Genomic DNA, 24,888 nt, shown 5'->3' on the forward strand with positions numbered 1-24,888 from the left:
GTACCAGCACAGCAAGGCCGTTTTGGTTAGTGTTACAAGGCCAGATCAGTCAATCATCCAGACTGTTGCCCCTGTAACTACTGAAAAGGCTGCTGCCCCTCTTCAGGAACCACACGTTTGTCTGGCCTCTCAACAGATACCCCTCCGTCGTGGTTGCACCTACGGTACGGCCATCTGTATCGCTGAGGCACGCAAGCCACCCCACCAACGGCAAGGCCCATGGTTCATGGGGTGGGGGAGGAGGGGAGGGGGTAACGTATATTAATGTTCATTAAAAGATGTCCGGGTCCTTTTGATCAGATATTGTACAATTCTGATTGCACTAGTGATCTAAGTGGTGGTCTAGCAGGTACAGTATTAGTCTCTGGCCCTGGAAGACCTGCGTTCAATCCCACTTAGGAGAGGGGAATTCTAGTCATTCCAGACCTTCCACTATGGCCCCATCTCAACTCAGCCTGCTCTCAAATCATTACCAGGAGTCTTTACCAGGGAAAAAGTTGGCTGGAGCAAGGGCCCGCCACTTTCCCCCGTCTACTGCTGCGATGAAGAAAGGCTGTACTGATCTAGATGGAGAGTGTAGTATTATGTATTCCATCCTACCGGCGTCTCTAAGCTGGCAGCGGAATTGCAAGTTTCCGTCAGACGCCGATAGCGGTAATGCAGGATCCGGCGGATCCAATGGTGCACACCCGCTGAGCCAAGCCTGCAATGGCTCTGGTCTATGAGAGTCCTCTGTCGCCACACTGTAGGACAGCTGGAAGCAGCCACTGAGCCCCACTAGCACTCAGAGCCACTTAGCTACGTGATGCTACGCGGGCGCCGCCTTTTCGTGGCCCCAACGCTTTAGTTCAGAGAGCTCTTCCTTATTAACATTTAGAGCTGGGCTCTATTTGTTGCTGCATTATTTGTAATGAGTCTTCGTATGCTATGAGAAATACAAGTTAAGTAGATCTTCTCTTTACTGTGATAATTTGTTCGAGTAAAAATGGTAGAATAGGGGGTGTGATGAGTGAAGAAATAGAACTGGGAAGAGGTGTAAGACAAGGTTGTTGTTTATCACCAACACTGTTCTGTATATATCTGGAGGAAATTATTAGTGAAAAAAAGAGCTTGTATAGGAGTCGGAGAGTGGAGTGTATAAGATTTTCAGACAACATGGTTGTGATGGCAGAGAGTGCAAAAAAGACGGAACAAATGTTAGATTATCTAAACACAGACCTAGAAGAATATGGAATGAAGATTAACAAGAAGAAAACGAAAACCATGGTAATTGGAGGAAAGGGGAGAAAATGCCGTATGAAAATAGGGGGAGAGGAAATAGAGCAAGTGAATAACTTCAATTACTTGGGAAGTGTAATAATGGATGATACGTATTACTCAAAAGAAATTAGGAAAAGAATTTCAATGGCAAAAGAAGGACTCAAGAGGAAACAGAAATTACTTTGCGGACCACTAAACAAAGATCTGAGGAAAAGACTTACCAAATGAAAATCTGGATCGTTGTACTATAACGTGCGGAGACCTGGACATTGAGGAAGGAAAATGAAAGAAGATTGGAGGCACTAGAGATGTGGATATAGAGAAGAATGGAAAAAAGTTAAATGGGAAGTCCGGGTAAGGAATGAAGAAGTATTAAGAAGAGATGGAGAAGAAAGAAACATGCTGAAAGTTATCAGAAGGAGAAAACGGAACTGGATTGGACATTGTTTGAGGAGGGACTGTTTATTGAAGGAAGGAATAGAATGAATGGCGGAGGGAAAAAGGGGAAGAGGAAAAAGAAGATATCAAATGCTGGACAATATAAAAGGAGACAAATATTCAGGAATGAAAAGACTGTCTGTGGACAGACAAAAGTGGAAGAGGCTTAACCCATGACAAGACCTGCCGTCAGGCAGAATACCATATTACTATTACTACTACTACTTTGCTCGATAATTATTTCTGCTTCTGTCCAGCTTCCCTACCATGACAGTTGCCACACCACTGTGCAGCCCACCTCTCCTTACTGTTGTGTGCGAAATCGTACACAACAGAGAGAAAGTTCTCTTAACAGACGTTGTGTACAATCCTGGTTGCGACTCCTAGTTGTCAACAGTGTAATATATAAGCTTAACATCATTAGTAGCTCTGAACCTTAACTACACCACTGCTGACTCATCAACAATGAAAACAAAAGCTTAGTATTATAGATCTTTGCAATAAAGCTGCTATGTTCACTACATGTTTCCTTCGTGCTATAGCGACCTGGTCTGTCCGAGGCAGCTGAGTGGTAAATGTAAATGTCATGTGACTAGGGCCTCCCGTCGGGTAGCCGTTCGCCCGGTGCAAGTCTTTCGATTTGACGCCACTTCGGCGACTTGCGCATCGATGGGGATGAAATGATGATGATTAGGATAACACAACACCCAGTCCCTGGGCGGAGAAAATCTCCGACCCAGCCAGGAATCGAACCCGGGCCCTTAGGATTGACAGTCTGTCGCGCTGACCACTGAACTACCGGGATTGGACAGCTGAGTGGTGATGTGGGAGTGATCAGGTGCTATGCCTGGAGGAGTTAGCAACACAGTGTTTGTTATATGTAATAACATTTATTCGCCAGGATGAGTATACAGAGTAATAAAGCTGCTTTGGTGCGTCGTGTAGCAGCTAGGCCTCAGCGTGTGTTGTAAAGAAGTGCTGACATGCCTCATGAGCACAAATTGACGCCAGTGACGTAGATCAGTGTGCTGCGCCCAGAGTGTTGTCGTGCAGGTGGCAGAATGGGGACGGGCAAGCATTGCCCACTCCTACAGTACAGAGCGACTCTATACTTCAGCACTTCCGTAGACAACCCGTTGCGCGCTTAGGTGAGAATAGCTGACTACGTGGTCCAGGATATCACTTGTTGCGAAGCCCTTGTCATTCACCATGGGTCTACCAAAACTGCTGCAGATGTTCACGAGTTGAATAGGGGCTGTGCAAAAACACTACACCGGGATGGTGGGGACACGTCAGTTTGCTGATCATCCACAAATGACCCTCAATGGGAAGAGAGTTGGTAGTATGCCAGTCTTCTTCTCATGCGCGATGTCCAAGTAGACAGCAATGGCAGATCACAGCTGTGGTCTGCTTCAAGTTGGCTACGTCTTGGCACTGAAGTCAGCAAGCAGGTAGAAGGCAGACCATCGTCTATCAGCTTGTCGTGGTTTGACTGAAACTCAGGAGACCAGTACTCTCTCTGATTCTGCAGACAGGGACAGAATGGCGGCATGACGGAGTGAATCCTCGAACTCTAAAAGCCAAGTCATTTATAGAGCCGAGCCCACACTTGTCGCACATGGTGGCTCCAGGTGCATGACTGAATGTGCCTTCGTTTGTTGTCCTCGTCAGCAATCTTTGCTTCACTGTGCGGTTCAGTAACTATTCTGTGTTACCGAGCTCGGGGCTTTCTGCAACGCTTGACTATTGCAGCGGCGCTCTGACACTTGGAGTTTCGGATTATTACTTTATACTGTCCGCCGCTGGTAGCTCAGTGGTCAGCGAGACGGAATGTCATACCTAACGGCCCGGGTTCGATTTCCGGCTGGGTCGGAGATTTTCTCCGCTCAGGGACTGGGTGTTTTGATTGTCCATATCATCATCATTTCATCCCCATCGACACGCAAGTCGCCGAAGTGGAGTCAACTCGAAAGACTTGCACCAGGCGAACGGTCAACCCGACGGGAGGCCCTAGCCACACGGCATTTCCATTTCCATACTTCATACGGCCCTGTTACGATGTATTGCTCAGAAGTTGCATGGCAATGCTCGCCTAGTGCCTTGCCTTCTGCTACATTGGCGGTTAAGTCGTGTTGACATTCTGATCGTTACTCTGGTCCTAGTTGGCTGTGATCTCACCGGATAAAGCTTGAAAAAATTTAGGCATGCACACCGAATTTATTCTGGGCCGCAACAGTACGTTTGACCACGAAGGTGCATGTTATCGAAGCTGTCAAACATTCCACACAACCAAAACCATACGTCATTAAAGCGACCTGAAAAAGAGCATCTCAAATGACATTGTACTATTCATAACTAGTACTTACGATCCCGATTTAATACTTATATTGTTCAGAGAATATTTGGTGATATAAAGTATGCCTCTTTATGATCCATGGGTTACAAGAGATGCCACTGCTTAAAGTATTTATTTGGACTTAAAATAACTTGGTAACTGGAACATCAGTGTTTCGAGAAGTTAAATATGCACCAAATTTCAGTTTTTTGTACAATTGTATTAAAGGAAGATTCATGTATCATTACAGATTCTTTAATAATTCGAAACATAGAATATTACAGTACTCTCATTTAAGTAAGAAAACATGGAAAATACATAAAGTTTTTGTTTCAGATTAAACTTCAGGGGTATTGACACACGTAATAATTTAATATTGTAATTTAACAGATTCCTTTTCCTGTCTATTAGTACCATCTTCTCTAGGAGACAAACAAGTCTAAAGACACGATGTTCCTTCATTTTTTCACATGTAATCATGCTCTGTGGAGAGCTTGAAATTTCATTAACAAATTTTTATTTTCGTTGTCCCAGTGCCCCGTTTTCTGCTAAATGCAATCATTTCTCCTACGTTTGTTTCATTAGGGAGTTCTGTTATGTCCTAGCCAGTAATGCCAACCGAGCCCGCTGCCAAAAGGTTGGCAGCATCAAAGTCCGGACGCCGTCCGCATAAGCAGCGCCAGCGAGACAGCAAATCGCCGCAAGTCTGCGCGCGCCACCGCTGGCTTCTGGCTTCTTAAGCGCTGGAGTCGCGAGCGCTAGGACAGTTCTGCATTCGCCGCTCAGTTGTGTACTCGCCACCGAATTGTGTACTTGCTAGTCAGTTGTGTGTTCATCGCAGCAGAGTTGTTGTTTGTCGTCAGCCGACACTGACCTAGCCGCTCCGACTCGAACTAGACAGATCTCTCTAGACACGGAGTTCACTATTGTGTTTCTGTATCTTCATCAATAAAGATAAGTACCGACTTTTATTTAATATGAGTGTTTGGGCTTTCATCTTTCTGTTCACTGTTCCAGCGGACCGGTCGGCCCGCTATTAAAAGTGTGGCGGTGACTTCGTAAGCCATTTCTACAGCCAAGTGTTTGTCGCTACGAACACCGCCACAAAAGGTTCCTAGAGCTGTCTTTCACCAACTGGCAAAAGCTTTTCTGGCACTCCGCGCCAAGGCAGTTCCATATAAAACAAACAGAAATAAATTTTGATTTGATGTCTCATCCCTTCTCTTACTAACACTTTACATAATTTAAAAAATTTTCCACTTTGGTATCTTACATATAAATTTCTGAGTAAAGTATTCTCATTCGTGACGAGGTACACTGGAGGAAAGAAACTCAAAGCACATTGCGTCTGTTTATAACACTTGTTGTACCATGATCTATTAATACCTGTTCACTCAGAATATGATCACAGGTACACTGCCAAAATTTTACATGTACGCCTGAATTCATTGCACCCAAAAACACGAAACTGTTATACCATAGTCCGCAGCTCGTGGTCGTGCGCTAGCATTCTCGCTTCCCGCGCCCGGGTTCCCGGGTTCGATTCCCGGCGGGGTCAGGGATTTTCTCAGCCTCGTGATGACTGGGTGTTGTGTGCTGTCCTTAGGTTAGTTAGGTTTAAGTAGTTCTAAGTTCTAGGGGACTGATAACCATAGATGTTGAGTCCCATAGTGCTCAGAGCCATTTGTTATACCATATCAAGATGACGCGTGCCCTAACAATACGGCTGTATCTCAGAGTTCCAAACTATCCCATATTGTAAGGGATTCCACGTATTTGAGGAGTAAAGAAATTATTCCGTTTGGATCTTGCACAGGACTCTAAAACCCCTGATTTGATATTTTTCCGCTAATTTATCTTATTCGTGTGACTCATTTGTCGCAATTAAATGTTAGACCTATATGTCACTGATCAATATACTGAGGTATGAATTTGTCTTATAACTCGTTTGTCGGATTCACATTACAGTACAGCACTACTTATTTATTATTAGACAACGTATGTTTAAGTTTGAATCTGCCTAAGCCAACTCTGAAAGTGACTTAAATAGTATAGTCTGTGTGTTACAAAACAATGTGTTAAGGAAACAAGCGAGGGAAAGGTCCCAAATTAAAATCCCAGTCTGGTTCACAGCTTTAATCTGCGAGGAATATTGAATACTTTGAGGTTTGGGAAGTTGCGCCAACAGTTAAAGGTGCTTTATTTAAATTAGCCAGCACTAATTGCAGCTCAGAACCAATGGCAATAAAGAGTCTGTTGAGAGAGCTTTTCAATAATGAAAACGAAATGGAGTGATGCAAGAAACGTATTCCTTGACAACTAAAATCAAAATTTCACATAACTTTGAATTAAGGTTACAGCTGTCAGGATTGTTTTCCAATGGCAAGAGAAATATCAAAAGCATATACACTGTCTGACAAAGGAAAGCGAAGCACGCCAAACACATGGAAGGATGAGGATGTCAATGTAACTTCGTACATGTAAAAATCATCAGCAGGAATGTAAATGATAAGAATTTCAGTTCTCTGTGACAAGTAGAACGTCCATCAGAGTGCATCGTGTTGTTCGTGTTTCGTGTTGTTGCCAGGCCTTTTAGGGTGCATAAAGGGCATGAACAACATTAATGTTGAGTGATGAGATGTTGAGTGATGAGATGTTGAGTGATGAGATGTTGAGTGATGAGATGTTGAGTGATGAGATGTTGAGTGATGAGATGTTGAGTGATGAGATGTTGAGTGATGAGATGTTGATTGATGAGATGTTGAGTGATCAGTGTGAAGGACATGAAACAGCGTTATAAGAAACGGGCGTCATTGTGGGTCTCCATTTGGCTGGCTGATCGAATCATGCAACACCCAGATTTTTGGGGTATTTGGCTGTGACAGGGGGCCGATGGTGGCTGCATGATGGCATGCATACTCATCATTAAGTTTGTAATGGACCACATCTGGCCACCACAAGGGAGGATCACCATATTGTGCACCAAGCAGATTATAACCCCTTTCACGTCTGCGTCTGCCATTTGAGAACAGATAATGGACTCCCTGTGACGTTTTGTGTCATGTAGCACCACTGGTCGGAGACTATAGTTCATTCCTGACAGTTTCAGTAGGCTGGGCACAGAAGACTGGCGCGCCTACTTGAACAATTCACGTAACGCGGTTTTGTAAACGTCTCTATGGCAACGCCTCAGTGTTGTCTCAGCTCTATAGACGGTACTGTTTTCGCTAGCATCCGTTTGCACTTCGCTGTTGAAAGGTGGCAACAGCGCTGCTAAATGTCAGAGATTTACTTAACCGACTCAGCCTAAGCAGCAGCTGGACTAGAGAATTATTGTCCCATGCATAGTCTGCCATTAACACCATTACGCAAGCGACTGGCTCTGGAATGGCGTCATGAGTGGTGAACATGAACCATCATATGCGAGTATGGTAGAGACCACGTGAGAGGTCCCATCCTTACAATGTTTTGAAGAAGCACAGCGGTGTTGCTCCTGGTCGTCGGGTACACAGCTAGGTCATCAGTTACATCCTAGTGCTGGTATCCAAGATACGAAGGACAGTTACGACAGTTGTTGGCCAGCTTCCTGCTTGCTTCAGGACAAGATACAATGGCTTTATGAAACCATAACCAACCGAATCAGTGCGTGGACTCAGACAAGAGGAGGTGCAAGGTCGTACCGATAAGTGGGATCATACTGCCAAGTAAATCTGACTCTCATTGAAATTCGTGAAATAATGTCACATACCCTCTCAACCCATGAAGCTTCAATTTGTTTCCTCATCCCCTTCTGGGTGCTTAACTTTTTGGGTTAGGTAGTGTTTCACACTTTGAATTTTTTTCAGGTGTTTACACAAGATCTGTAATTTTTACGTACGAAGTTATTAATACAGTATTTAACGCTAAAGTGATTAATGTGAGTTATCGGGTTACTATACTGTGCACGTCCTTCACTTAGTAAAAGCCGGCCGCGGTGGTCTAGCGGTTCTAGGCGCTCAGTCCGGAACCGCGCGACTGCTACGGTCGCAGGTTCGAATCCTGCCTCGGGCAAGGATGTGTGTGATGTCCTTAGGTTAGTTAGGTTTAAGTAGTTCTAAGTTCTGATGACCATAGATGTTAAGTCCCATACTGCTCAGAGCCATTTGAACCATTTTTTTGAACGTAGTAAAATAACAGCTGCTGGATAAGATCTAAGAGGCATAATCGTGCCCCATATAGAGGTGATGTAGAAATTGGCAACCCTACTGTGATAACGTGATCAAGTTAGTGACAGCAACGCCCGGCACTACGGTGTCCTCCAACGAGTAATACCGTGCGGTTCTATTTAAAGTGCAGCTGCTCACGAAGGCCCAGTCTGGGCTGTAATTATCGTATGACACCGAAACTTGATAGATATGCTGATTTGTTAATGCAGAACCGATTTACGCTTGAAAAAAAAATTAATTCCAGTTTTGGCCACCAGGTGCAAATCTGGCGCTGTGCAGCACCTCGTCGACGTCTCTGCTCGTCATACTGAACGAATTGTGTAAGCAGCATTTACTAATAAAATCAACATGTTGCCTTTCTCACTCGTTTGACTTTTTCTTCCCACTTAGCGTTCCCAATCCATTACATAAGGAGACATTTCTATACGTCTTTCTTGCCTTCGAAGCCCCAGAATTGCATCCGGCGGCCAAAATTGGAATTAATTTTTTCCGGCGTCAATCGGTTCCGCATTAACGCTTTAGCATATATACCAATTTTTGCTGCCATACGATAATTACAGCCAACAGTGGCGCTCTTTACGTAGCTGCATTTTAATTACACTGAGGAGCCAAAGAAACTGGTACACATGCCTAATATCGTGTAGAGCCTCTGCGAGCACACAGAAGTGTCACAACACGACGGGGCATGTACTCCACTAATGTCTGAAGCAGTGCTGGAGGGCATTGACACCATGAATCTTGCAGGGGTGTCCATAAATCCGTAGGAGTACGAGGAGATGGTGATCTCTTCTGAACAGCGCGTTGCAAGGCATCCCAGATATTCTCAATAATGTTCATGTCTGGGGAGTTTGGTGGCCGGCGGAAGTGTTTAAACTCAGAAGAGTTTTCCATGAGCAACTCTGTAGCAATTCTGGACATGTGGGGTGTCCCATAGTTCTGCTGGAATTGTGCAAGTGCGGCGGAATGCACAATGGACATGAACGGATGCAGGTGATCAGACAGGATGCTTGCGTACGTGTCACCTGTCAGTCGTATGTAGACGTATCAGGGGTCCTATATCACTCTAACTGCACATACGCCACACCATTATAGAGCCTCGACCAGCTTGAACAGTCACCTGCAGGGTCCATAGATTCATGAGGTTTTTTCCGTACCGGCACACGTGCATCCACTCGATACAATTTGAAACGAGACTTGTCCGACCACGCAACATGTTTCCCGTCATCAGCAGTCCAGTATCTATGTTGACTGGCCCAAACGATTCGTAAAGCTTTGTGCTGTGCAGTCATCAAGGGTACACCAGTGGACCTTCGGCTCCGAAAGCCTATTTCGATGATGTTTCGTTGAATGGTTCGCGCGCTGACACCTGTTGATGGCCCGGCATTGAAATCTGCAGCAATTTCCCGAAGGGTTGCACTTGTGCCACGTTCAGTTTGGTGGTAAGGTCTTATGGGACCAAACTGCTGACGTCATCGGTCCCTAAGCTTACACACAACTTAATCTAACTCAAACTAACTTACGCTAAGGACGACACAGACACCTCTCCCCGAGGGAGGACTCGAACCTCCGACGGGAGAAGCCGCGCTGACCGTGACACGTTCAACGATTCTCTTCAGTAGTCGTCGGTCCCGTTCTTCCAAGATCTTTTTCCGGGCGCAGCGATGTCGGAGTTTTGTTGTTTTACTGGATTCCTGACATTCACGGTACACTCGTGAAATGGTCGTACAAGGAAATCCCCACACTTCATCGCTACCTGGCTGTGTGCCATCGCTCGTGCATCGACTATGTTCAAACTCACTTAAGCGTTGATAACCTGCCATTGTAGCAGCAGTAACCGATCTAAGAACTGTGCCAGACACTTGTCGTATGTAGGTGTTTCCGGCTCTGTGTATTTGAATACGCATGCCTATACCATCCGGTAGCTCAGAAAAGTCACGAGGAGAAATGTGCACGTGAGAGGCAGACTCCAGTGTTCGTCCGTGCCGTGTCCGCCGGTGCGTGTCTCATCAGCCGGACCGCCCGTGGTGTTCCCAGGCTCCACGACAAGGACGAGGCCCGCGCGCTGTTCGTGCTGTTGCAGAGCCCGGTGTTCGGCGCGCAGTCCTCCTACACCATCCTGGCGCACCTGCTGCGAGCCCTCGTGTCGCTGCCCGCACCAGACCTCGCATTGATCGTCTCCTGGTTCCGCACGTGAGTATACTACTCCTCTTGCCACTTTCATTTCTTGTTTACCTACGCCGTACAAAGCTACGACACGTATCGGCATATATAGCTATGGTTTTCGAGACAGCTGATAGCTATGGAAATGGAAACGTGGTGCCAATGGACGCCACACTGGTCTCTAGGATTTCAAGGCACTTTCACTGTCATCGCCAGTCTCACAGCACGCAGCATAACGGCTGTGTCATGCCGGTTCCTGTAGTCACTTGCACGGGTACAGTTGTAAGGTGGCTATAATTTCGCACCTTACAAGAACTCATCCACATACTTTGCCGTGATTTACAAACAATTACGCATCATGTGATAGGTTGTACATCGTATATATGAATATACACTACTGGCCATTAAAACTGCTACACCAAGAGGAAATGCAGATGATAAACGGGTATTCATTGGACAAATATATTATACTAGCACTGACATGTGATTACATTTTCACGCAATTTGGGTGCATAGATCCTGAGAGCCGGCCAGAGTGGCCGAGCGGTTCTAGGCGCTACAGTCTGGAACCGCGCGACCGCTACGGTCGCAGGTTCGAATCCTGCCTCGGGCATGGATGTGTGTGATGTCCTTAGGTTAGTTAGGTTTAAGTAGTTCTAAGTCTAGGGGACTGATGACCTCAGATGTTAAGTCCCATTGTGCACAGAGCCATTTGAACCAGCCAGATCCTGAGAAATCAGCACCCAGAACAACCACCTCTGGCCGTAATAACGGCCTTGATACGCCTCGGCATTGAGTCAAACAGAACTTGGATGGCGTGTACAGGTACAGCTGGCCAAGCAGCTTCGACACGATACCACAGTTCATCAAGAGTAGTGACTGGCGTATCGTGACGAGACAGTTGCTCGGCCACCATTGAGCAGACGTTTTCAATTGGTGAGAGGTCTGGAGAATGTGCTGGCCAGGGCAGCAGTCGAACATATTCTGTATCCAGAAAGGCACGCACAGGACCTGCAACATGCGGTCGTGCATTATCCTGCTGAAATGTAGGGTTTCGCAGGGATCGAATGAAGGGTAGAGTCACGGGTCGTAACACATCTGAAATGTAACGTCCACTGTTCAAGGCGCCATCAATGCGAACAAGAGGTGACCGAGACGTGTAACCAATGGCACCCCGTACCATCACGCCAGGTGATACGCCAGTATGGCGATGATGAATACACGCTTCCAATGTGTGTTCACTGCGATGTCGCCAAACACGGATGCGACCATCATAAAAACGGCGTAATGAATGATTGCCTATACTAGTAGAGATTGGAACGCCAGTGGAGATGAAACGGCAGGCAGAACTCAAGCTCTGGGTGGAAGGCCCGCACAGGTGTTGGTCCTGCTTAAACACAGTAAGTAGTAGACGGACGTCGTAGCACCTAAGCGCTGGACCTCAATAGCGTCGCGACCGGCGGGTTTTGGCGACCCGGAAGGATTATACCGGGTGATCAAAAAGTTAGTATAAATTTGAAAACTGAATAAATCACGGAATAATGTAGATAGAGAGGTACAAATTGACACACATGCTTGGAATGACATGGGATTTTAATAGAACCAAAAAAAAAATACAAACGTTCAAAAAATGTCCGACAGATGGCGCTTCATCTGATCAGAATAGCAATAATTAGCATAACAAAGTAAGACAAAGCAAAGATGATGTTCTTTACAGGAAATGCTCAATATGTCCACCATCATTCCTCAACAATAGCTGTAGTCGAGGAATAATGTTGTGAACAGCACTGTAAAGCATGTCCGGAGTTATGGTGAGGCATTGGCGTCTGATGTTGTCTTTCAGCATCCCTAGAGATGTCGGTCGATCACGATACACTTGCGACTTCACGTAACCCCAAAGCCAATAATCGCACGGACCGAGGTCTGGGGACCTGGGAGGCCAAGCATGACCAAAGTGGAGGCTGAGCACACGATCATCGCCAAATCGCCAAACGACGTGCGCAAGAGATCTTTCACGCGTCTAGCAATATGGGGTGTTGTTTTTTGTTCTAATAAAACCCCATGCCATTCCAAGCACGTGTGTCAATTTTTACCTATCTATCTACATTATTCCCTGGTTTATTAAGTTTTCGAATTTATACTGACTTTTTGATCACGCGGTACTTCGGAAACTACGAAAATCTTGGACGCAGGTGAGAGGAAGGAAGAAGCGGCACCTCGGAAACCACGCAAGCTGGGTTATTTCCGAGGATTTTTACTCATAAGCGTACCATTGTGCGAGTATTCGTTTTTCCTCGCAAACTTTCCGCGCTGGATGACGATGGTTGGTCGACGTTCGGAAGAATCTGTAGAGAGGGAGAATATTCCGTGGTTTCGGGAATATGATTCGTTTTCGGAATTACGATGGTGGGGAGCCGAGCCTTGCTGGGAAGACAGCGCTGGAGAGACGAGGTCTTTCCGTTGTGAGCGCCCGTGTGTGACGGTCGCTCGATATCACCTTTGTTGGTACAGACGGACTTTGCTGTCTTTGCTCTCAGGAGATATTACAGTTAGAACAGTTAGGCACTGTACTGTTGCGAATCTATACGGTTCTGGACTTTATCTCCGGGCTGGAAGTCGTCGTTGAGTACGCAGCATTCTGTAATTGAGAGCACTTCCTCTGCCTATACTTACGTTGAGACGTTATCTGAACTCCGTCCTTGTGGCTGGAAGTTCGCGTTTCTTGTCTGTAGAACACAGAGAAGAGAAGACAGTATAGAGCATATTAGTCAGAGGACCGCCTTCTACCGTCCTAGTGATTGAAAGAGTTTTATTTTGTGGCTGGAGTTTTTCCATCGAAGCAGGCGTGTACGAGAACCAGCACGCCGACGCACCAGATGCAGTACATACGGTGATATCGCAAATTGCTTCTACTTATTAGGGCTATAAAGCTAAACAGCTGTTATCACGTTAGTTTATTTCCACTGAGGTTCCACACCACTGTAGACCATCTTTGAAAGTGGTGTCTTGTAGTGTTTGGTACGTAGATAATGTCAGTCATTTCGCGTTATTTCTGTTAGATCATGTGACCATAAAAGGGGGCAGAGTTGGGCATTTGATTAATAATTTTACTTAGGAAAGATAGACATTTGTCAGAAAGGGTGTTTTTTTATCTGCAATAAACGTATAATAAGAAACAATGTTTATCATTTAGTGATATTAGTTGCCTTCATCATTCATTTATGTTTAGATTGTAGTTTATTGAATTAAGAGATCCTAAGATCTGCTTCAGGGGGTAGTCAGACAGGGCCAAATCAACATTTTAGAGTTTATTATTTTCTGTTGCGCACATTCATTTGACACCCGTCTGGAGTAGCATCTTGGACAGTCACATGCACAGACGCGGCTGCAAGTGAGGTGGGGGGAGAGGGGTGGGGGCGAGGGCATCTGATGAGGAGAGGGGGAGATTCATAGCAGACGTGAGCCCCTTCCCCTCCCTTAAAAAATTTCAACAGAACCCATTATACAAGCTTTCCAGAAGTCCGTTAATTGAAAGTGCCTACTTCACGGAATAATGCAGGTAGAGAACTAAAGCTTGATACACATCCCTGAAATGACGTGGAGTTTTATAGACACCAAAAACGAGTGCATAAATAGGCCGCATGAGAACCACGTATAAAATGAGCTATAGTCAGAGAGGAAGTAAGACGCACCAGCCATCGCGGCATCTTCACATTACCATAAAAGGCATCGTTTCTTTTTAAGGCATAAGTTCTCTGACTGGTTTCATGCGGTCCACCACGAATTCCTCTCCTTTGCCAACCTTTTCATCTTAGAGTAGCACTTGCAACATACGTTCTCAATTATTTGCGGAATGTGTTCCAATCTCAGTCTTCCTCTACAATTTTTACCGTCTACAGCCCCCTCTAGTACCATGGAAGTTGTATTCCGTAACGTGCTAACAGATGTCCCACCGTCCTGTCCCTTCTCCTTGTCAGTGTTTTCCACACATTCCCTTCCTCGCCGATTCTCCTCATTCCTTACTTTAGTCCACCTAACTTCAACTTTCTTCTGTAGCAACCCATCTCAAATGCGACGATTCTCTTATGTTCCGCTTTTCCCACAGTCCTTGTTTCACTACCATACAATGTTATGTTCCAAACGTATGTTCTCAGAAATTTCTTCCTCAAATTAAGGCAAATGTTTGATATTACTAGACTTCTCTTGGCCAAGAATTCGGTTTTTGCCAGTGCTAGTGTGCTTTTGATGTCCTTCTCGCTCCGACTATCATCGGTTATTTTGCTTCCAAGATAGCAGAATTCCTTAACATCGTGTACTTCGTGATCTCCCGTTCTGACGTTAAGTTTCTCGCTGTTCCTATTTTTGCTACTTCTCATTACTTTTATCTTTCCTCGATTTACTCTCAATCTACGTTCTGAACCCATTAGACTTTTCATTCCATTCAACAAATACTGTAATTCTTTTTCACTTTCACTGAGGATAGCAAAGTCATCAGCGAATCCAAACATTGATATCCTTTCACCCTGAATTTTAATCCCGTACTTGAATCTTTTTTTTTCTTTCCGTCATTGCTTCTTCGATGTAAAGACTGAACAGAAGCGGCGAAAGATTACATCCTTGTCTTACACCGTTTTTAATCCGAGCACTTCGTGTTCGGTCTCCCACTCTTATTGTTCCCGTTTTTCCCTGTAGCTTACCCTTACTGTTCTTAGAATTTCAAACATCTTGCACCATTGTACATTGTCGAACGTTTTTTATAAATCGACAAATCCAATGAACGTGTCTGTATTTTTCTTCAGTCTTGACTCCACTACCAACCGGAACGTCATAATCGCCTCTCTGATGCCTCCACCTTTCCTAAACCCAAACTGATCGCCATCTAGCACATCCTCAATTTTCTTTTCCATTCTTCTGCACATCGTTCTCGTCAGCAAACTTAGATGTATGAGCTGTTAAGCTAACTGTGCGAAAATTCTCACACTTGTCAGCTCTTGCTATCTTCGGAATTGTGTGGATGATGTTTTTCCGAAAGTTGATGGTAAATCGCCAGCGTCATACATGGTACACACTAACGTGAAAAGTCGTTTTGTTGCCACTTCCTCAATGATTTTAGAAATTCAGATTGATTGTAATCCGTACCTTCTGCCTTGTCTAATCTTAAGTCTTCCATAGTTCCTTTAAATTCTGACTCTTAACACTGGAACCCCTAACTCTTTCCCACTGTCTCCTCTTTCTTCTTCTATTCACGTCGTCACAAAAATCCTCCACCTCAAAGAAGCCCTCAGTGTACTCTTTTCACCTACCCGCTCCCTCCTCTGCATTTAACAGTGGAATTCCCATTGCGCTCTTAATGTTAATGCCCTTGTTTTCAGTTTCATTAAAGGTTGTTCTGACTTTCCTATCTGCTCAGTCAGTCCTTCTGACAGTCATTTCTTTTTCGATTTCTTCACATTTTCCATGCGGGCATTTCGCCTTAGCTCCCCTGCACTTCTTATTTATTTCATTCCTAAGTGACTTGTATTCTTTTATTCCTGAATTTCCCTGAACATTTTCGTACTTCCTTCTTTCGCCAACCAACTGAAGTATTTCTTCTGTTACACATGGCTACCAAGCAGTTACCTTCCCTGAACCTATAGTTTTCATTCCAACTTTTGCGACTGCCCTTTTTGAGATGTCCGTTTCTCTTCAACTGAACTGCCTAGTAAGTTATTCAATATCGCAGCATCTATGACCCCAGAGAAATCCGAAGGTAGCCGCGCGGATTGGCCGCTCGGTTAGAGGCGCTATGTCACTGATAGCGCGGTCCCTCCCGCCGGAGGTTCGAGTCTTCCCTCGGGCGTGGGTGTGTGTCTTGTTTTTAGCATAAGTTCGTTTAAGTTATTTTAAGTAGTGTGTAAGTCTACGGACCGATGACCTCAGTAGTTTGGTCCCTTAGGAATCCACACACATTTGAACATTTAGAAATCCGAAGGTATGTCTTCATTCCTTAGTATTTCCGTATCCTACTCCCTCGTACATTGTTTCCTTCCTAATTCGTGTCTTAAACTTCAGCCTACTCTTCATTAGTACATAGTTGTGATCTGAGTCTATATCTTCTCCAGGGTACGCATTACAATCCAATACTCGATTTGGAAATCTCTGTCTGACCATGATGTAATCTAATAGAAATCTTCCCGCATCTCCCCGCCTTTCCCAAGTATACCTCCCCCTCCTGTTGATTCATGAACAAAGTATTCGCTATTACTTGCTGAAATTTATTGAAGAACGCAATTAGTCTTTCTCCCCTCGCACTCCTAGTACCAAGCGCATATTCTCTCGTAACCGTTTCTTTTACTCCTTCCCCTAAAACCGCATTCCAGTCCCCGATAACTATTAGGTTTTCATCTCCTTTTACGTACTGAATTACCCGTTCAATATCCTCGTATATTTTCTCTAGCTCTTCATCTTCTGTTTGTGACGTTGACACGTATACCTGAACTATTTTCGGTGTTGGTTTGCTGTCGATTCTGATGAGAACAACCCAATCACTGAACTGCTCACAGCAACACACACTCTGTCCTATCTTCCTACTCTTATCGAATCCTACTCCCGTTATACTTTTTATGCTGCTGTTGATATTACCCTACTCTCGCCTAGTGTTATCCGTCCAAAATCCAGCGTCATCATGAACTATTGGCCACCGATTTTGCGACGCAGCGATCATTTGCGATATGGGCACTACAAAACATGGGGGAACATGGTGACTGCTTGGCTAACGTGTAGTGGACCGACGAAGCCCATTTCACGTTCCGAAGGTCTGTCAACAACCACATATACAGAATCTGGGCTATCGTAAATCCTACAATTGTAAAAACACGCTGCATAATGAGAAAGTCACATTTTAGTGTTAATTTATCACATCAGCCGTGAAAGGACCCTTTTTCTTCGAAGAAATGCGGGTTGCTACTTTCCAAACTGTCAGAGTGAGGGGTGCGGGGTACGCCGATTGTTATAGAATCGCATCATCCCTAGACTGCCTGATGAACGCTTGCTGGAAGGTACGACTTTGATCCAGTATGGGGCTTCACGCAATACTGCTACACGCGTGAAATATCTCTTGCGTCCGTCAACGATGAGACGCACATGCTGCGTCGCCGTTTGTCTTGCTTGGCTTCCCAGGTCACCAGCCCTCAGTCTGTGTGATTATTGGTTGTGGGATTACCTAAAGTCGCAATTCTACCGCGGCCGTCCGACCTCATCAGGGATGCTAGAAGGAATTTCTCGCTGTAGCCACTGATACGCTGTGCAGTGCTGTTCGCAACATTGTCCCTCGATTAGAGGTATTGTTGACGAATGATGGCCGACATGTTGATCATTTGTTGTAAAGAACGTCTTTGCTAAAAACCTGTTGTTATGGTAATTATTGCCTTTGTATCAAATTAAACACCATCTGTTGATCATTTTGTGCAGTGTGTTTTGGTTTCAATAAAACACAATATCATTCCAAGCAAATGTGTCAATTTTTACTTCTCTATCTACATTATTCTGTTAAATATTGAATTTTCAAACGTTAATGGCGTTTTGGGACACCCTGTATTTTGCATGTATCACTTTCCAAAGTTCACATCTGTCATGTCTTCCTTTGCTTTCTGTGTGATTCTTTAATGGATGTAGAAACGAGGAACAAATGTCGTTCATGAACAGGGAATTTAAATATTAATTTATCCTACATCTAACACCAAACAGTAAAAATAATAGATAAATTTAACTTTTCATACCTGGGATTCACAGCCATGGTATAACTTTATAAAAGACATCATGTTTACGCCAGTGACTGTAACACTTTCTTTATTTCACGACTGCAATTTCGGCCTTAGGCCATTATCAAGTGGAGATTTTTGTGGCTTTACGCCATGTCAACTTAAAATGAGCTAACACATTTATATGTCGTTGTCATTACTATTAAACACATTCCTGACGCTGTTACATATTGCGAGCACACATATCCACATGTCATAAAACAACATAGTCTGTAGACATTCATGTTCGTTAGCCCATCACTGTAATGGGCTAACGAACGTAGGTGTCTACAGGCTACGTTGTTTTATGACATATGGATATGTGTGTATCATACACAGCAAAGAATCACGAAAAAATACCAGAATGTGTGCTTCAGCCAGTAACTGACGGAAAAATGAATATTTCAAGCAAATTATCAATCGTCAGCACTAGATGTTAGATATACATCTATCCTAATATGTTTTGGATGCTTTCGAGCTATATGTGGTGTAAGTTCGAGAGCCTCTGGTCGACTCCTATTCAATAGTCTGGGAATTCTGACATTGCCCTCACAGTATATATTTTCTTTAATGTCGTTTGTTGTTAGCAATATTAGTTTATTCCCAAGAGTTAGCAGCTTTCACTCAGTTAATACTAGGCAGAAATCAAATCTACATGTGGAAAGCACTTCCTTGACTCTTGTGCAGAAAGGAGTGCAGTATTCTGCTGCATCCATTTTCAATAAGCTACCACAAGAACTCAAAAATCTTAGCAGTAGCCCAAACACTTTTAAGTCTAAACTGAAGAGTTTCCCCATGGCTCACTCCTTCTATTCTGTCGAGGAGCTCCTGGAAGAGCTGAAAAATTAAGCAAATTCCAGTGTTCCATTGTTGATTTTCTTTATTTAAACTTACGACTTGTCGCCTGAATATGTTTCTTATATTTCATTTTATCTGTTTCTACTATCGTGTTATAATTTCATGTATTGACTCGTTCCATGACCATGGAGACTTCTCCTTAATTTGGTCCCGCGGAACAATAAACAAATAAATAAAGTCACTGTGCCACTAGTATTGTATTAGGTCCTCGCCTTCTAAACCTAACACACAAGGGCGAAACAGTAACTATTGATCGACGACGTCTGGAATGGAGACCTACTAAGCGGTGCGCTGCGTGTGCTTCAATTGGAAAGTAAATCTTTCACCGCGTAATCGCGGTCTAAAACCGATACGCTGTGTCCCTAAAGTGAGCCGTCTCACGCCTAGGGCCGTTTCGACTCCTCAGATGACTGCCTATTTTTACTGACACAGACTTTCCTTTATCACGCAACCAGCTGCACTGTATGGTACTGCTGCATCATTAAGCTGCGTGTAATGCAAAGAAAATGTATTTCTATATCTTATTCGAGAAACTTTTCAGCGTAGGAGACCACGCACGAAGTATTGCCATTTAGAGAGGAGTGTGGATCTTGGCAGTATCTTGCACATATGCATTCGTAAAAACAGCTGCAAGCATTCATCACTGTATCGCGTGCAGGGCGATTCTCTGAGAACAACGACGAGCGTTGGTGGCAGGAAATTCGAGTGCCTGTCATTGCAAGGACGTGACACAATCTGTGCGGACATCATCAGTGCGGCTCCCGTATAATCAGAGCCACAGAATTTGCAATCTAATTAGTACAAAACATGGATTGAGAGTGAACCAGTGAAAGTCGAAAGTAATAAGGAGTAGCGGAAATGGTATTAGCGATAAACTTGACATCAAAATTTGTGACCACAGTGAAGATGAATTGAATTAATTATGTTTCCTTGGAAGCAAAATACACTCCTGGAAATTGAAATAAGAACACCGTGAATTCATTGTCCCAGGAAGGGGAAACTTTATTGACACATTCCTGGGGTCAGATACATCACATGATCACACTGACAGAACCACAGGCACATAGACACAGGCGACAGAGCATGCACAATGTCGGCACTAGTACAGTGTATATCCACCTTTCGCAGCAATGCAGGCTGCTATTCTCCCATGGAGACGATCGTAGAGATGCTGGATGTAGTCCTGTGGAACGGCTTGCCATGCCATTTCCACCTGGCGCCTCAGTTGGACCAGCGTTCGTGCTGGACGTGCAGACCGCGTGAGATGACGCTTCATCCAGTCCCAAACATGCTCAATGGGGGACAGATCCGGAGATCTTGCTGGCCAGGGTAGTTGACTTACACCTTCTAGAGCACGTTGGGTGGCACGGGATACAAGCGGACGTGCATTGTCCTGTTGGAACAGCAAGTTCCCTTGCCGGTCTAGGAATGGTAGAACGATGGGTTCGATGACGGTTTGGATGTACCGTGCACTATTCAGTGTCCCCTCGACGATCACCAGTGGTGTACGGCCAGTGTAGGAGATCGCTCCCCACACCGTGATGCCGGGTGTTGGCCCTGTGTGCCTCGGTCGTATGCAGTCCTGATTGTGGCGCTCACCTGCACGGCGCCAAACATGCATACGACCATCATTGGCACCAAGGCAGAAGCGACTCTCATCGCTGAAGACGACACGTCTCCATTCGTCCCTCCATTCACGCCTGTCGCGACACCACTGGAGGCGGGCTGCACGATGTTGGGGCGTGAGCGGAAGACGGCCTAACGGTGTGCGGGACCGTAGCCCAGCTTCATGGAGACGGTTGCGAATGGTCCTCGCCGATACCCCAGGAGCAACAGTGTCCCTAATTTGCTGGGAAGTGGCGGTGCGGTCCCCTACGGCACTGCGTAGGATCCTACGGTCTTGGCGTGCATCCGTGCGTCGCTGCGGTCCGGTCCCAGGTCGACGGGCACGTGCACCTTCCGCCGACCACTGGCGACAACATCGATGTACTGTGGAGACCTCACGCCCCACGTGTTGAGCAATTCGGCGGTACGTCCACCCGGCCTCCCGCATGCCCACTATACGCCCTCGCTCAAAGTCCGTCAACTGCACATACGGTTCACGTCCACACTGTCGCGGCATGCTACCAGTGTTAAAGACTGCGATGGAGCTCCGTATGCCACGGCAAACTGGCTGACACTGACGGCGGCGGTGCACAAATGCTGCGCAGCTAGCGCCATTCGACGGCCAACACCGCGGTTCCTGGTGTGTCCGCTGTGCCGTGCGTGTGATCATTGCTTGTACAGCCCTCTCGCAGTGTCCGGAGCAAGTATGGTGGGTCTGACACACCGGTGTCAATGTGTTCTTTTTTCCATTTCCAGGAGTGTAATACACGAAGCAAGGACAACATAAAAGACAGACTAGCACATGCACAGAGAGCAGTCCTCGCCAAGAGAAGTCTACTAGCAACATTAGCCTTAATTTGAGGAAGAAATTTGTGAGAATGTACGTTTGGAGCATAGCATTATATAATAGAGAACCACCGACCTTGGCAAAACCGAAAAAGAAGAGAATCGAACTGTTTGAGGCACGATGCTATAGACGGATGTTGAAGTTTAGTAAGACAGATAAGATAAGGAATGAGGAGGCTCTTGGCGAAATCGATGAAGAAAGGAATATACGGGGACCACAGACAAAAAGGAGCGACAGAATGATAAGAAACATATTAAGACGTCGGGGAATAACTGCTATGGTGGTGGACGGAGCTATAGAGAATGTAAACTATGGGGAAAGACACTGATTATGATCCATCCGATAAATAATTCAGAACGTATAGTTCAAATGCTACTCTGAGAAGAAGAGTTCAGCACAAGAGAGGAATCCATGACGTGTCGCGTTAAACCAGACATAAAAGTGATGACCCAAAAGAAAGGCATTTAATACTCTCACCAGACCTCCGAACATCACTTTAATCAATCTGTCTTCTTAGAAGGTGTTACAGACGGAAAGTGTAACATTACTCTGAGTCATACGTCTCGAGTCAAAAATTTACTTTACTTTTCATGGTTGCATCGAGAGTTCCTGAACGCAGATTATTGTGTCGAAAGAACTTTTCATAAGTTTTTGTTCTTTAAATATCGAAAAACATCACTTTTCTACGTCCGTTAAAACTTAACGATTCAATTCGACCGCCTCATTGAACTCTGCTAAGTAACAAGTTAAAACATCTGTAACATTAATGGCGCCCGTGCTATGAGAACAGAATCGTAATTAATCTCAACAGCTGCAATAGTTACGCTGCGCAGTTTTATTCCGGCGACCAACTTTAATAAATTTGAAGATAATTATGTCGTTGCATGGGATACACTAGAAGATACTTCTATCGATGACCCTTTTTCCAGGATCACGAACTGCGCTATATGGCTATGACAGGAACAGTCATTCGACAGAGAAAAGTCTAGTAAAAATAGATTCTCAAATGCCATCCTTAGGAGCTATGTGAACTTCTTCATCTTCGATAGTGTGAAACAAACATTCTCTACTGCAAGCTCTTTTGGGTGAAGGCAATTCGGACCAAAACAAGAAAAATTTGTCTGCTAAACGTGGGCTGTAAAACGCATGCGTTAAAAGCTATGAGTACTTGTTCAGTAGTAGACACTGTGGTGACTACGTTTACTGAATATTTTTGTCTTGTTTTGGTCCACACTACCACACCTTAACATATGGAGAACTTACAGTAGGAGAGATTTGTTTCACAGTTTCAAAGATGAGGAAGAGCCCATGTTTACTGGATCTTTTTGCTACGAATGATCGTTCTTTTCACATCCCTGAATATTTACCATTCCTCCTGGGAAACCCTGAATTTTTGGACAATGCGCTATCACATGATTCTATAAAGTTTGTAGCCTAGTGTAAGGACGCGGATCCAACCATTGATATCGTATACAGGGTGTTACAAAAAGGTACGGCCAAACTTTCAGGAAACATTCCTCACACACAAATAAAAAAATGATGTTATGTGGACATGTGTCCGGAAACGCTTAATTTCCATGCTAGAGCTCATTTTAGTTTCGTCAGTCACCTACGCTCAGTGGAGCACGTTATCATGATTTCATACGGGATACTCTACCCGTGCTGCTAGAACATGTGCCTTTACAAATACGACACAACATGTGGTTCATGCACGATGGAGCTCCTGCACATTTCAGTCGAAGTGTTCGTACGCTTCTCAACAACAGATTCGGTGACCGGTGGATTGGTAGAGGCGGACCAATTCCATGGCCCCCAAGCTCTCCTGACCTCAACCCTCTTGAATTTCACTTATGGGGGCATTTGAAAGCTCTTGTCTACGCAACCCCGGTACCAAATGTAGAGACTCTTCGTGCTCGTATTGTGGACGGCTGTGATACAATACGCCATTCTCCAGGGCTGCATCAGCGCATCAGGGATTCCATGCGACGGAGGGTGAATGCATGTATCCTCGCTAACGGAGGACATTTTGAACATTTCCTGTAACAAAGTGTTTGAAGTCACGCTGGTACGTTCTGTTGCTGCGTGTTTCCATTCCATGATTAATGTGATTTGAAGAGAGGTAATAAAATGAGCTCTAACATGGAAAGTAAGCATTTCCGGACACATGTCGACATAACATATTTTCTTTCTTTGTGTGTGAGGAATGTTTCCTGAAAGTTTGGCCGTAACTTTTTGTAACACCCTGTATACGTAAGACGTAGATCACCGGAAAAGAAAGTTTTCATAGTCTCCTCTACAAGATATGAATCGTCGCCTGCTACATAATTTGCCTATCACGTAACCAATGAGACCATAGAAGTTGATCTTGTGACATGTACTACATTTCTTTAGCTTGAGATCTAGCTTCCAATCTTATAACATGGCCGATATTTTGTTAAGATCTCATTGCGTAGTAACATGTTTTTATCGAATAACATTATCACAAGGATAACCACGTAATATGTTAAAAGTATGCTAAGGCGTCAATGCGAAGCATGAACAGTAAAAGCGATTTCGTACTTCCATGGGATACACTAGAAGATACTTCTATCGATGACCCTTCTTCCAGAATAACGAACTGCGCTATAGTTTTCAAAAAATCGTCGCCCCAATTGGAAAGCTATCCAAGCATTTACTGTGAAATTGTTTTCTTTACCAGGCACTGAATCGAAAGCTTCTCGAAAGGCAAGAAAATCCTCTGAATGCACCTGATTACCAGTAAGCATGTTCTAAGATATATTACATGTCACGAACACAATAAATTTATTGTGATTGGTTTTCCGGTATCCTCCCTAGTTACTAATCAGAATGACATTTTGCTTTTGCTTGGTCGTTACATCAGATCTCATAATATATTCTATATCTTTGTTACAAACAGATATGAGTTTGAAAGAGTGCTCGTTATGTAGGTCACTTCTGCTGCACAAATGTAATGTACCTTTGTAGCTTCAAGACGGGATAGTGTTGCTAGACCCAAGTATGGAAACAGACTAAACCAGAGTGGTTAGCTGCCACACCATATCACAGAAAAGTTTGAAAGAAGTATGCCTTTGAAGCTTCGTAGTTTAATAACACTAACTTTAAAGACAGAAGTAAATACAACCAGTTTCGGAGGAATAATCGTCCACCTTCAGACACTTTAAAGTGGGCAATTTCACACGGCAAAGGCAACTAGCCTTCAATTTAACTAGGCCTGACCACATAGCATTCTTCCTCCGGCACTGGTAGCATTTCATAAACAACACTGTGGCAAAAGTGTAATTGTATTTATTGTAATTTATAGCTACGACAGAGAGTCACAAAAGGTAAATGTAGCACAAAGAAATTCGTATATGGGATTCTGCATGTCACAGGTTGTGTTCC

The 24,888-nt window shown here is 44.5% G+C and overlaps 1 protein-coding gene across 1 annotated transcript in view; it reads left to right on the forward strand.

The window, feature by feature from the left end:
• LOC124798457 (probable E3 ubiquitin-protein ligase HECTD2) overlaps positions 1 to 24,888 on the forward strand; it is a 348,122-nt gene that overhangs the window by 241,375 nt on the left and 81,859 nt on the right. The window contains 1 exon segment of the mRNA XM_047261883.1: positions 10,273 to 10,428. Coding sequence (XP_047117839.1) covers positions 10,273 to 10,428 — 156 coding nt within the window.

Source organism: Schistocerca piceifrons, chromosome 1 (assembly GCF_021461385.2).
Source record: "Schistocerca piceifrons isolate TAMUIC-IGC-003096 chromosome 1, iqSchPice1.1, whole genome shotgun sequence".
Lineage (NCBI taxonomy): Eukaryota > Metazoa > Arthropoda > Insecta > Orthoptera > Acrididae > Schistocerca > Schistocerca piceifrons.